This window comes from Sycon ciliatum, chromosome 2 (genome assembly GCF_964019385.1).
Source record: "Sycon ciliatum chromosome 2, ocSycCili1.1, whole genome shotgun sequence".
Taxonomy (NCBI): Eukaryota; Metazoa; Porifera; class Calcarea; order Leucosolenida; family Sycettidae; genus Sycon; species Sycon ciliatum.
In genome coordinates, this window is record NC_088644.1 from 31,683,960 (window position 1) to 31,698,426 (window position 14,467).

Sequence of the window (14,467 nt, forward strand, 5' to 3'; positions counted from 1 at the left end):
CGTACTGTCGCTGCGATCTAGCGCTAGATAGACGGTGTGCTGGCTATCATGATCGACCTCATTCTCTTCCACTCGCGGAGACCATTCCAGGGAGCCCTAGATTGTGAGGATTGAGTGAGTAGAACTGAAGCTATGATCCAAGGAACACGAAAAAATGCAGAATTTTGAAATTTTCCTTTGGCTCTTAAAGGGTTAATACAGGATTTCGCTTAGTACAGGGTCCGGCGACAGGTTCTATTGCATGTAAGGTGGGAGGTTGAATGCAAGCATGTACATGCATGCATGCACCGGTCACTCAGAAGAATAGGGGCATATATTGAGTGTCTGGGGTGTGTGATTCGGCATGAAATATCTTTTTTGCAGCACTGATCACGGCTCTCTTGTTTCACATAAACCTCATGAAGTATTCATTACCAGAGCCAATGATAACGGAAATGGCATGCCAGGAATTTACACATTTCATGTACACACAATCAAAAGTCGCACATACACACAAATCAAAGCGGGTCTCACCCTCATTCCATGTATAGTGCTCGGGCGGTTGTCGGCCAGATTATTGGAGCGGCCCTGTTTCCTGGACAAATGAAGCAGGTATTCAAAAAAAGAATGATATGTTGGTTAGAGTTTGTGAACTTTGGATATACACAAGAAGAACAAGGATTCACAACTGTTCAGGTGTAATTCTGAGTTGCACATAAGAAATCATCACGCAGCAACAACTACAATCAATACTCTCTGCTTGTTTGGCTGGCAGTGGGTGTAGCTTCTTGGCACAAGTGTTTATGTTCCAGTGACGGTATCTCAACTCTTACGAGCTGGGCGAGGTGAAAACTATTTAGAAGTAGAAAAACAAGTACGTGCGGACTCGGATTCATTTATCGTCTCCACTTCATGGCACATAATAATACATAGCCAATACAAGAAAAGGAGGGTGAATCCAACCACGGAAAATAGCATTATCAAAAGAGGAAAAGGAAGGGAGGTGACACCATGTGGATGGAGAGCGAAGGATAAATTTATGGAAAAGAAAAAGGACCAAGGAACTACAACTGATTGCTTAGTAACTGGTGGTGTCACTGGACATTATAGCGTAACTTGTAGTTCCTTGGTCCTTTTCTTTTCTACATGTACGTGTATTGGCATTTAGAGTTTGTGCACTTTTTCATCGGTTCTCGCAACAAACGCAATCAGGGTGACTGCACTCGGCCCAGCGCAGTCCAAATATTCCACTATGGTTATCCACGATACCAAAACCTGGTTCGAGTCCTAGTGGTGACAGTCAATTTTTCCTTCAGACTTTCCCAGTTTCCATTCTCTTAACTAATAGCCGATAATCGTTACTCGGAAGAGAAAAGGCTGTACGTCCCAACAGGGATCAGGCATCAGTTAGGCACCAGGAGGCATATCGTATTTTCCAGAGTATAAACCGCACTGGAGAATAAGCCCCCCCCCCCCCCCCACCCCCCCCCCTCCGGTTTTTTTGTCACGAAATACAGACATCCACCCTGTTTATCACCGTTAATTTAATCCTTGTAGAATACGCCGCCACGACTTTTTTGGGGGCTGAATTACTGGTGTTTCGAGTATGGCTTGTACCCTGGAAAATACGGTTGTTGACAGTGCAACAAGCTACAATGCCTTGGCAAATACGCCTTGGGGGTCACACGGATGGCTGCAGCCATCAAAAGTAGAAAAAAATCCAACCACGGAATCTTTCTCTTGCTGGTTACACTGCAGTGTTCATAAAGCTGTTGTAAAAAGTTATCCCCCCCCCCCCCCCAGCCCACTCCTAATCAGATTTACTATCGCTCTGAACAATCCTATGTGACATGTTAGCATCAATCTGCTCCCTTGAACTTTTCCTCGGGGCTATCTCTCGGATGCTTCCATGTCTCTGGCAATCTCCTTTCAAATAATTCCAATTTCAACGAAGCGCCTGTGGCCGGCATGGACATTTGGGGCTCTGTCAGATTCCCAGCTTGTTGGAACCCGGCTTGAATTTTCTAACACACACGCCTGGTCTACCAATGCGCATGATGCATGTTGAAGCATGGTCGCTTTTTTCTGCACCATTCCCAGGCGCGTGCGCCGGTGCCCTTCAAGGGGGGGGCCACCATTCCCAGGCGCGTGCGCCGGTGCCCTTCAAGGGGGGGGGGGGTTCCGGGGCCCTCCCCTGGGAAAAATTTCAAAAATGAAGCAAAATCCTGCATTTTGAGCGAAAAAAGGGGGATTCCGGGCACCCAGGAACCCATACGGGGCACGCGCCTGATCACAACCTCCTGTGTTCACTGACTTTGGCATTTACATAGGATAGGAACAGCCGTAATGTAATACACTGCAATCAATTTGTTTTCTTTTACTCTGGTTTTGTAAAAACAAAAAAAAGACGAAGAAGAAGGTGAAGTTCACACATCCGTGTTTTCCCCACTTTATGCAGATGTGTTTTAGAAACACAGCCAGCTTAGGACGATTCTCTATAGCACACCGAGTGACAAGTGACAAAACACTTCAAAGGACGAGGTAGTTGCAAGCTCGCCACCATGCAATGGACATTCACGCTAGCGCTGTCCAGCACCAGAAATGGCAACACTAACGCAGTACATGGGAGCTTGGCGCTAACTTAGCCCGAACTGAGCTCGGGTTTCATTGGGCATGACCGTGCGTGCATGCCATTGACATACAGTCATGCTGTACGAGAGGCACAGTGCAACTGAGAACTGAAGATCAATACGTACGGCGAGAAGCTGCCTTCGCGGCCTTGCACTTGTCCGAAGTGGACACGATTTTTCTACAAGGGTCCGAATATAAGCAAAACAGAAGAGAACACCGGTGAAATTGACCAGCGCAGTCCAGTGTGAACTAAGCTGGTTGTTCACGGATCAAGTAACTATACCTGCAAGTGAACTCTCAGTGTTACATAGCTCAAGCCAATGTTGTATAAGAGTGTGTCACGTCCGTGATTCATTCATGCTACTAGGGAGACATGTCATGCAACAGCTCAAGTTACAGTGCTGTAAAATGCCCAGGATTCTCATCCAAACTGTCCTGTGTCCAGCTGCACACCATGGCATGTGTGATGAACATATCCAAACTGTCCTGTACCCTACTCCACATGTGTGTGATAAGCAGCATAGCTATCCTGTCTCCAGCTCCACACATGTGTGTTGTGAACAGCATCGCTTACCGCACTGGAGCGCCGAGGTGGTGGTGATGTTCCTGGCAGCTCATGGCCGGTAAGGTTGGATGACACTTCAATAGGGGGTAGCATTGAACCACGCCTGCACAGAGGTGAGACAGAGGAGTGTGTGTGTGTGGGGGGGGGGGGGGGTAGATGTTGCTGAAACAAGATACTAGTACCCTTTCCCAAGCCTCGACCATCCTGAACATGCACTCGATGTCATCAACCTTACAGAGCATTTAACGTATAGTCCGGTTGATATCCTGGGAAATGTGAAGCAAAGTATCCAGGACTGCAGTTTGTGTACATGTTGAGGATTCACCTGATGACTCAGATCCGGGGTTTGGCACAGCAACAGAGAGTTTTCAACTGTGAGCATTAATCCAAGCCGGTCCATGTGCACGACAGCGTACCTGATTTCACGGGCCGCCCACTATAATCATTGTGCATGCGGCCATGTGTTTGTGCACGCGGCCATGTGTTTGTGCACGCGGCCATGTGTTTGTGTACGTGACTCACATTGCACTTGTCGCCGGCAGCACTGATGTAGCCGGAACAGGGTCCATTGTCCTACAGGTAAACGCATGAGAACAGAAATGATCTCCATTTCACTCAGTCAACACGCGTCCAGCAAAGTTCAACAAATACAACTTACAAGTGTGGAAGCAACAGTGTGGAAGCAACAGTGTGGAAGCAACAGTGTGGAAGCAACAGTGTGGAAGCAACAGTGTGGAAGCAACAGTGTGTCTGTACATCATGATACTGTGTAATCTTCAGTAAAGCTCAGGATTGGGAAAATTGCTACCCCTAGCTTTAGGCAATACATCTCAATACACAACTAGCTGTCATTATTACAATACATTTTAGTCATTATTTAGGAATTATGGTCATTAGCAGAATGTGTACATGAAAACATTGAAAATACGCTGCATAGGCGCTGCTTCCATATTCAAGCAATGTTAGGGTAAGTACACATCCATGTTAGAATATTATCCGTTATCAATATGCTTTCCAACTTTTCTTCCCCGTTTTCAGCTGCTTTCAACTGATAAAATTGTGCTTCCAGGTTAGCAATATGCATCAAAATGGTATCTACGATGTAAACCTAACAATTTGTATCCACTTTGAATTTCAGGAATTCTACAGCCATCACAGGGAGAACACACAGATTCTTTGCAAACACAGTTTTATACAACACCACTAGACAATCCTACTCACCAAAACCTCGGGGTCTGAGAATATTGGGATTCGGGGCCTCTTCTGGGGTTTGTTATACTGAAACACTCTCTGCTATGTTAGAGCCCAAACATATCAACTTCAATGTTATATTATCATCTTTTATCCTGCAAGTATGCAGTACTAATACTATGTTCAAGCCCCAGTACAACTATTACCAATCCTGCCAAACAGGTTGCTTTAGAAGTGGGGGCCCACAAAATGGAAGATGTGAATTCTCTATTATCGTCAGTTGATTAATCATTTTAGCCTAGCGCATACACTGGTGATACAAATAGGGTGCCATTTATCAGAGCAGCAACAATTACCCCAGCTCTGCTGATGCTACTAGCGACGGCAAGCTGACTAGGTGGCTTTGCCTCGGAGAAGACTTGTTCGCATGCTCTGAGCTCTCTGCAGCGGCCATCTGGCGCCTTTTGAAGAATTTCGTGTTGTGTGCACTCAAGTTGACTCGGGTACCGTTTATCTTCAGATCTGGTAGCTTGGTGCTGGGTAGGAAGGTCTGCGCCGACTTGAGGGACGGCTTGTCAACGGAGATACTGGGAAGGGCCGTGACAGGCCTGTGCTGGGGCTGGAGATCATCTCCGAGGTAGGATCTCAGCGGCTGAGGGATGTTGGTCAGCTGAAGAGCAGAGCTTATGTCCCGCGCAGTGCCTACTCGAACACCCTGTAAAGAACTGCATGATGCCGTGCCAATTATACGCAGGAATACAGACACTGGCAGTTGAGATCAGCTTTATCTCACAATCAAACAACCACACACACACACACACACACACACACACAATCCATGACAATCACAAAAACACAAAATCACACACACACACACACACACACATCTGTCCTCTCTCTCTCTCTCTCTCCCTCCCTCCCTCCCTCCCTCCCCCCCCCTCCCTCCCCCTCCCCCTCCCTTCCTCCCCCTCCCTTCCTCCCTCTCTCTCTCCTCCCTCCCTCCCTCCCTCCCTCCCTCCCTCCCTCCTCTCCCTCTCTCTCTCTCTCTCTCTCTCTCTCTCTCTCTCTCTCTCTCTCTCTCTCTCTCTCTCTCTCTCTCTCTCTCTCTCTCTCTCTCTCTCTCTCTCTCTCTCTCTCTCTCTCTCTCTCTCTCTCTCTCTCTCTCTCTCTCTCTCTAGTATTCCAGGCCCAGAAAGCCTCCGTCAGACATTCCACACATTTTTAGAATGCACTGTCAGGTTTATTGTTCACATAATACACACACTACAAATTCCTATTCCAGCATGACTCACATGGACACTGGATTAAATGCCATCTTGAACGAACAAATGCAGCGTTGAGGAGTTCATCTTGTGCATAACATACCATTGTTAATTCAGGATAACTAGAACCAGCATGTCTTTTATCGCACTATTAAAATGGACAATAATCATGATAACACTCCTAAAGAAAATGGTGTCCTTCACATACCAACACAATCTGACTGATCATTACCATAGCTCAGCGGTTAGAGCATCGCTGGCCTTAAGCAAAGGTCCTTGGTTCGAGTCCTAGTGGTGGTTATCACCTTTTTCTTCAGACGTTTTTCCCTTTTTTTTAAACACCGTTTTAAACTAATGAATAATCAATCGGATCAAATGCATACATATAGATTGTATACACAATGAAGATAGCAACAAGCTGCACATGAAAGTACCAGTATACCTTGGGGGACTGCAGCCTGTTGCCATTTTCGTTCTGTAGGGATTACAAATATTATGCATCCTGTCATTGCAGTTCAGCACCCAACAGTGCATATTAAACTATGACACGGTTTTGTGACGGCCCCACTGAAGACATGCATTTTTGACTAAATCTATCCTTTCTGAACATTAGATCCATACATCATCATCATCATCAACATCATCATCAGCAGCATCAACATCACATCACATCATCATCTCATAATACACACAACATACAGGTCTGTCGTACATGTCCATGACTGTGCAATCTTCCATTGGCTGCATATTCATAGTGTCTGTCACTCACTCGCTCACGGGATCAGCAATGCACTGTTCAACACCCCCACACAACCGACCCCACTGGGCCAGGTGGCTGCGTGGGGTGTTGCCGGTACACACACTACTAGTACCTCGTTGCGCAATGAGCATATTGCTTTGAGTGACCTGCATGGGCATACTTACAGCTTGTGTCCACGCAACACCTCCCGTGTGACATCCATATCCTGCTCGTATGTTGAGCACACGCACACACACACATACACACACGTCGCACACACAAACACACACACACACGTGGACACGCAAACACATACACGAACACACACGCAAATACACCCACCCACACACACACGTACATCGAACTCTCAAACTGTACATGTATCAAGCACAGTATAGATAATGTCAGGACAACTAAAACTGGCAACTGCAACATGTGTAAGCAATCACGGTAGGCCACACTACAGGTGTGTATAATAACTAGGGGCATTCAACATTCTGTCAGGAAATCCACTTCTGGTAGCTGCGCCACCTTTGGCGACCACCTGCTCTCTCCCCGAATAGCCCGGTAGCAATTCTGCACAGTAGGCATTTCAAACAGTAGGTACAGCTGTTCACTTTACCCAAGCCATGCTGACTATATGTATGCCCAGCAGACAGAGTACTCGAAATAGAGCTTCCTTTGCCGCATCGACTTCCCAAACCGTTTACGTTGGATGGGTTCGGACATGCAAAGCGGTGACACTTCCACACAGGGGTACTGCATTATCCTACATACACACACTGCATTATCCTACATACACACACTGCATTATCCTACATACACACACTGCATTATCCTACATACACACACTGCATTATCCTACATACACACACTGCATTATCCTACATACACACACTGCATTATCCTCATCTTTTCCTTTCTTGTACATTGTAGTACAATGAACTTCCGACATCCATCCGTGTGGTGGTAGCTTTCAAAACGTATGTATCGCGTACTGTACATTCTCCGTCCGAATGTGATACCGACATTTCATCAAAATCATTGGACAAAGTTATAATATAGTCGAAAGTTTATTTCCGAATTTGGGTTGTCTGTTTGCTTTGCCTCTTACTTCATGGTTTCACGCGATTGGCCCAATTGGTGTTGTGAACAAAACTGTTCTCAGGTATAATATACTAGCACGTAGAAGCCTTGATTGATAGGCTGAACATGCATGTTTTCAAAGTCGCCAGCATGTTACAAGGATGTACGTCCTCGCTTTGTAGCATGCATGCTGTCGACCTCGAAAACATGCAGAAAGTCTGTAAGTTCTGACTCTGAGCCATGGGCAATTCCTAGTAACGGCCAGCGGTCGGTCCTAACCTGCCCGGATCTGGGGAGTTCTACCTCGGTCCTAACCTGCCCGGATCTGGGGAGTTCTACCTCGGTCCTAACCTGCCCGGATCTGGGCAGTTTACGGTACATGCTTGCTAGTAATCGTCGGGTTTTTTTGTGTCGCCGTAGACCTAGTTTTGTCATAACTGATGGTTGACATGTGCTTCTACTTGAGAACGGTTTTATTCACAACACCAATTGGGCCCGGTTTTTATTCACAACACCAATTGGGCCCGGTTTTATTCACAACACCCATGGGCCAATGAAGTTGAAGACACCACTGCAGCTGTACTTATGGTTGATAAATATGGTGGTAAAGACTCACCCGGTAATATGGCGGTAGTAAACACACGCCTGCCCACACACGCTCTCTAGGGGAAGAAACGTACGTCGCAATCGAGCTATGTCGTTGCTGTGTCATCTTCTATGTGCCATGCGCTACTTGATGTACCAGCCTGCTATGCCGGATACCGCCAACCCTGCATCGACCAGGCGCCAGGCGCGAACTGATGGTGATGGTGGTGAGAAGGAGAGCTCTGTGCTAGAACTTTGCAGCCTAGAGAGTGTGTGTGGGCAGGCGTGTGTTTACCGCCATATTACCGGGTGTGTCTTTACCACCATATTTATCAACCCATGGGCCAATCGCGTGAAACCATGAAGTCAAAGCAAAAAAAAGCAAAATTCGGAAATACATGTAAATAGAATGCTCAATTGAAATGATTATGTAAGATTGAACACAAAAGCTTCACAAGAAATCGTTACCTATAATAAGATTGCCTACCGGCATGCAAAGCCTTTAAGGCGAAGACATGCCTCTGCCGGTGTCAGCACAGCCGGCGGCAATATGCTGCAAAGGGGCTCCCGACTGTGCTTCTACTCATTTACTGAGTCCGCACTCCTCAGGCTCGGTCAGTAAATCAACACGTAAATCTACTACATATAGTACAAGTACAGTGCTGGCCAATAATCCAACCTCATGAATAAAATAGCGTCAGGCGCTATGCATCCCTACTAGTACAGTCATGTACTACTACACACACTGCACCGGTTTGTGCATTCTACCACGGCACTACTTTATTCATGAGGTTGGATTTCTTTGGCCAGCACTGGCAGGAATTTTTGTACCACCAAGATCTTGGTACTTCGACAAGTACTACCGACTCCGAGACTGTCACTACTGACACTAGTCATTTTTTATTTATTTTATTTTTTTACTTGAAACCACACACCCAATTCGTAAACAAGAAAGAAGGAGGAAATGACAAAACAACAGACTAACAAGACATTGACTGAATGGGGCTGCAAATGCAACGCAGCGGTGGTTTACGACATATGCCATGCATACATACAGTATGTGTGTTCGATTATCCGGTTCCCTCGCCTATCCGGATATTTTTTGTGGGAAACGGTTGTGTGCGGTTTAGCGAGGTCTGACTGTACTACTACGGTAGTACTACTGACTGTATGCAGCCAACATGTACAATGTAGGTAGTACGACTACGACTCAGTACAAGTGTCTCGAGTCACTCACACTGAGGGCGCGTTTGGTTGGTACGAACTAGAACAGGATTCACCAGAACAGCACGTTTGGTTGGGACTGCACCTGTTCTGGGTCGGCCAGAACATGTTCTGCTTGCTCCGGCCTCGAGGCCGGAGCAGACTGAGCAGTTTCACTTTTTCACAGTGAAACCTGGCGGGAACATCGATTTTGGTCCCAAATGATCACGTGCATACGCTTTTGGGGTGGACTCGTTGTACCGTACAAAGTGACCATGGTGACCCATACACATTTTGAAGAATGCACCAAGTTTAGCACATTTCTCCACAAAAATGTGCTCTGTTTCTGGAGTACCATTTGGTTGGCATGAAGCTGCTCCATGTGCACCAGCTGTTCGATCCTGTTCTAGATCGTACCAACCAAACGCACCCTGAGTCACAGTCAGTCGTGTGATCGTAGATCTACTGTCTGATAAGTGATACTGATACTAGTAGTGACACTATAATTACTAGTAAGGTCAGTTACAGAACGAAAGGTTACCCGGGGCGGTAGACCTGTGCTGTACCTACCCCTGCCCGGGCGCCGGGCCGAAGGCCTGGTCTGATGCTATGCATGCTGGGCTCTGTTCCTTTTTCTTCTTCTTTTTTTAAATTATTTCGGCCAGTCGGCAACTACTACATGTATACTAGTACTAGTACTACTACAAGTCATGATTTTACTACTAGTACTACTACTAGTCATGGTCCTTTCTTAGTTTCTATCCTGGAGACTGGAGTGGAAGATGTACAGTCACAACATGATGTAAACAGTCAACAGGTCCGTGTCTACATGTATGTAGTACTAGTGCAGCCAGGCCCACTTCATGACATCAAAAGCCCTGCACACCATGCTCAAATCAAGTCACAGTGGTCTCTTCGCTGCATCAAGTGCATGCATGCAGCGAAGACTCGGAAGAGGCCACGGGCACGGGTGTGTATATAATAGGGTTTTCACTTTTCAGTCATGTAGATCTACGTCTAGTCTGTATGCGAAATACTGCACCGTCGAGATGAAAAATGGTTACCGGTAGAATCTACTACAAACAAAGTATTTTTGGTGACTGCGCGAGTCAAGCCTACGAGTACGAGTACTTTCAAGATCAGAATGAATGGCCCTGCACCAGGCGGATGTCGAGTCACTGCCAAAAACTGGTGCGTGCTGCACTGCTGGGGGATCACCAGCGCTCTAGCTCTGGTTGCATACTTTGTCGTCATGGCTCGTCATCCGGGACGAGAGCGCTCAACCTGCACTTCGAACTCGGAGGTAGTTTTTTCATCAAAGAAAACCTGGCAGCCCATACACTCAGATACAGGCGATAATGGGTTGTGGTTACCCAGTTGACAGATATTTGCTCTCCAATGTCGTCCCTAATGTCCAGTGCAGTGCAAGATCGTGCACGTACTCTGATCCTGCTGACATAGCGACAGTCTTGTGACTGTGCGTGTGGTGAGGATAGTCCGATACTGCCACTGGCACTGGTGAGTACCGCGTCATCCTTGGCACCAGCAGCAACAAGAAAACAACCTGAAATATAGCGCAAACAACATTTCCCCAGTTCGTATCTAGAAACGAGAACGTTGCCGTCCTTTCTCTTTCTTCCTCGTTGCATCAGATTATTATTATAATCCTACATATTGTGCAGAGAATTTGTGACAATACTCAATAGGGATCAATGAAGGCTCTGGAATCCTGGTCTGTGCTGTCAGATAGGCCTGCTATTCTCATGGATCTCTCCATCTCTATCAAGCAGAGAGCAGTGGATGTCGCTGCCAGTAGAGACCTCTTGACGGCGCAGCAGTTGACCAGCATACCGAACAGGAGCCTGGACATTGCTGTTGTGTGGGAATCATCCACTGCCACTGCCAGTGCAAGTGGAATATTCCACTCATTTGCCTACGAGACCATAGTGACAGTGGAGAATGCTGCCGCATGTATTCCAGTGGCAGTCCTGATGGTTACTGCTATGCTGTCTCTTTGTATGTCGGTCGTCAATATCGCAACTTTTCTCCTGTACAAAGAGCTACAAACGGGCTCGCGGAAAGTATTAGTGGCGAGCAGTGCGGTGGACGCCAGCATAGCAGTTTTTCAACTTGTATCGCTCAGCAGCACCGCTCCTGGCTCCTCACCAGAATGTAGCATCAGACCTGACGCCGGGTTTACAGCAGTGTTGGAATGTCTCCAGTTGTCCTCAATGCTGCTGAACATGGCTTTCGTCGTTCGCACATACTCCACCGTAGTGAACGGACTCCTACCTCTGCCATACTTTACTGCAGTGTCAACGATATCAAGTTTATGTGTGCCACCTATGCAGGCTCTGGCCAAGCTGCCTTGCTACATGTCCTGTGACACAATTCTTATAGCACATAGCGACCAAAGCAGCTATCATTTATTATTAGCACTGGAGCCACTCAGAATGTTGGCCATCCTTACTGTGATTGTGGCGTGCGTCACGATGAGATCCCACATCACAAAGCAGGTAAATAATTTTAAATTTGATGTGTTTATTCACGCCGTGCGATTTCTACAGTGGATTTGGTAGCCTGTCTACATAATTGTCTTTTTTCGAAATATGAACGTAATTCGGCGTGCACAGATTCAATGCATACTCTGCTATATAATTATTGCACTTACTGCAATCAGCTACCTTTTGAAGTCTGTACAAGTGACATCAACAATCTGTTATCTAAACATAGCTACAGTCATGTATTGAGCTAAGGAACCCATAGAGGGTGGTGGTGTTGCTATGGATGAGGAAAGCTTGGCCTTCAGCCGAGTCTAACGCGAACCGTGATTTTTTTAAACTAACAAATCCTGGAAAATCCTGTAAAAGCTATCTTTCATTGTAAACTCCGCACCTAGACTTGAGGACAGTGTTCCGACGGTTGTTGGGTCTAATACACATGTTGTGTGAGCATCTGTTCTACGCGTTTTTATTCTTCCTCTTCGCTGCAGGTGACATCTGGTGAGGGACAGTACGGTACACTGCGGGCAACCAAGGCAGCACAAAGCCTGCAGAGCAAGATGAGAGCTTTCCCTCTGCTCTTCATGGCAGTCAACCTGCCACTGGTGCTGAAAGCATGGTGTGCATTCGCTGGTTACACGTTGCCACCATCATCATCGCCCTCCGCAATGCTGTTGGTGAGTCCTAGCTACAGAGTTGCTCAAAGAAATCCAGTCGCGTCACTCAAGTACACGCCGGGCTTAGCGCAGCCCTAGACCTGGGAACACTGGCCTGCTAAATGGTGCAAGGCGCGAACTTGAGTGATGTGACTGGGTTTCATTGAGAAGTCCTTTACATGGAGCATGTCAGTATGTGATTCGTCCAATCCAGGCATTGTTGTGCCGACGGGAGCTTGAGCGTTGCGTTGTACTGGCCAAGCTGCACCCAATGCATGTCAGAGTGCTACTCAGTTTAACGTTTTCTTTACTGCCAGATGTGTCCAGGCACATGCCAAAGTTGATATGCCAAGCATAGACTAATGTACTTGTACATGAACTGAAATAGTCATATGTGAGACCTGAACGTATATCACGCACCGTGTGCAGCACTTATATTTTGTACTAGAATTCTTTTGCATCCATCACTTTATTGTGGTCCTGCAACAGTGCATCAAGGGAAGGGGGGGGGGGGGGGGAGACGTGTTTTCAGAGACTGTTTTTTCAGCATAGACGCATACATTGTTCAGTAAGGCTATACATGGGACATTGAAATTGATGAAAATTTCATACAAACTCTACTACTATTACTACTACTGAGAGAACAGTTTCACTAGATGACATTGAATGGCTAAGCTAGCGTTGGCCACCCGTCTGTCTGCACTCGCCACGCACCTGACGGACAACTTGTGGAAAATGTTCGTGACTGTTCCAGGGTCTCAAGTATACTACTGTGAGAAACTCCTGGATCGTAATTATTACACACTCGACAGTGTGGTGTACTTCTCTACTCATATCTGTTTCCCTTATCTGACTGCTTTATGTTGTAGCAGGCACTCTCGTACCATGGACAAAGCCTGGGCAATTTTCTGCTGTTCACACTGCGCAACAATGTGGTCCGTCGCTGCTTCGCCGATCTTCGCCAATCTCCGTTCACCAACACAGACGCTAACAGAACAAAGCCGAGCGTGTCACCAACCATAGGAGTAATACCAAGCCATTCAAGGTCGGTACACGGTACAGGAGTCCTGCGTGGACTTCACACACCACCTCAGACTGACCAGTATAACTGTCAAGTGGTGCTCTCCAGAAAACGTGAACCTGAATGTTCTGTTTACTTCCATACCAAGCCCCAGGTCATCTCCGAAGAGAAGTGCTCCGCGCCCTAAGTTGTATACTTTGAATTTGTTGAGTTGGCTCCACTATTTACAGTCTTATACTTGAGGAAAACAGACCAATGTTCACTAAGTACTACTTGAGATGATATCAGCAATTTTACTTTACTACTATATACTCTGTTGATCTCACCAAAATTATCATTTTCGGTAATCACGTTTAATAAACTGTGCTACTGCTGTTTTGTATGCAGGCACATAACACCATAACACCATAACACCATAACAATCTGTTTTTCCCAGTGCGGCAATACCTGTCACAGTGATATGATACAATGTAATTGAAAAGTTTTGGAAACAATTTTCCTTGCCGGCACACGACAATTCCACTACGTGTTGAGTGTTGTCGAGGGTGATACTATGCAGACCGGCAGTTGAGAAAAGTGAATGATGGCTGGTTGCACATGGAATTTCTAATGGATTGCTATTTTGTAGTTCCTTATTTTATAACTCGGATGGTGAGCCAATAATATTATAGTTATGATGAAGAAAGGAAAAGGACAAAATGTTACAAGTTATGACAAACTGTCCACCAACGTAACCAGATCTTATACAGTCAGCATACTCGTAACTCGTAACATTTTGTCCTTTTCCTTTCTGCATCTTATTTTATAAGGACGCCCTAATGTTTCCTCACTGAAGTATAATTATCACTCAATAGAATGGTTGGTATTGTTCAGTAACTTAATGCCGGGAACACAGCAGGCATGCGTAGTTAGGCCGGTATGGTCCAAGAACATGATTGTGGAACAGAGGGTACCAGGTACATTTTCGGTGTGACCACTTCGGTGGTGGGTCTGATGCACTCAGCTCCCACCGCTTTTGGACTTGCATCTGCACGCTGATCTTTGAGGG

At 46.3% G+C, this 14,467-nt stretch overlaps 2 protein-coding genes across 4 annotated transcripts in view; one reads left to right on the forward strand and one right to left on the reverse strand.

The window, feature by feature from the left end:
- LOC135809697 (uncharacterized) overlaps positions 1–14,467 on the reverse strand; it is a 44,454-nt gene that overhangs the window by 4,816 nt on the left and 25,171 nt on the right. Inside the window, exons 14-19 of one of the 2 annotated variants that reach the window (XM_065323110.1) lie at positions 6,553–6,593; positions 4,723–5,091; positions 3,698–3,748; positions 3,185–3,278; positions 2,736–2,788; positions 514–574 (exon numbers count right to left, since the gene is read on the reverse strand). In XM_065323110.1, coding sequence (XP_065179182.1) covers positions 514–574; positions 2,736–2,788; positions 3,185–3,278; positions 3,698–3,748; positions 4,723–5,091; positions 6,553–6,593 — 669 coding nt within the window. The remainder of the gene's footprint in view (positions 1–513; positions 575–2,735; positions 2,789–3,184; positions 3,279–3,697; positions 3,749–4,722; positions 5,092–6,552; positions 6,594–14,467) is intronic. The other variant, XM_065323112.1, reaches the window with a different exon arrangement.
- LOC135809698 (uncharacterized) lies at positions 10,577–14,291 on the forward strand. Of its 2 annotated transcripts, none has more exons than XM_065323114.1 (3): positions 10,577–11,757; positions 12,234–12,419; positions 13,271–14,291. In XM_065323114.1, exons 1-3 carry the CDS (start codon positions 10,954–10,956, stop codon positions 13,604–13,606), a joined length of 1,326 nt encoding a protein of 441 aa, XP_065179186.1. In that variant the 5' UTR covers positions 10,577–10,953; the 3' UTR covers positions 13,607–14,291. The 2 variants fall into 2 exon arrangements, with proteins under 2 accessions (XP_065179186.1, XP_065179185.1); XM_065323113.1 differs by having other exon boundaries at positions 10,583–11,757; positions 13,268–14,291.

Excerpts from the sequence above, each read along its gene's own strand:
- LOC135809698 (XM_065323113.1), top strand. The coding sequence starts at position 10,954 with ATGAAGGCTCTGGAATCCTGGTCTGTGCTGTCAGATAGGCCTGCTATT. Across the intron at positions 11,758-12,233 it reads GATCCCACATCACAAAGCAG|GTGACATCTGGTGAGGGACA; the intron begins GTAAATAATTTT and ends TCTTCGCTGCAG. Across the intron at positions 12,420-13,267 it reads CGCCCTCCGCAATGCTGTTG|CAGGCACTCTCGTACCATGG; the intron begins GTGAGTCCTAGC and ends TTTATGTTGTAG.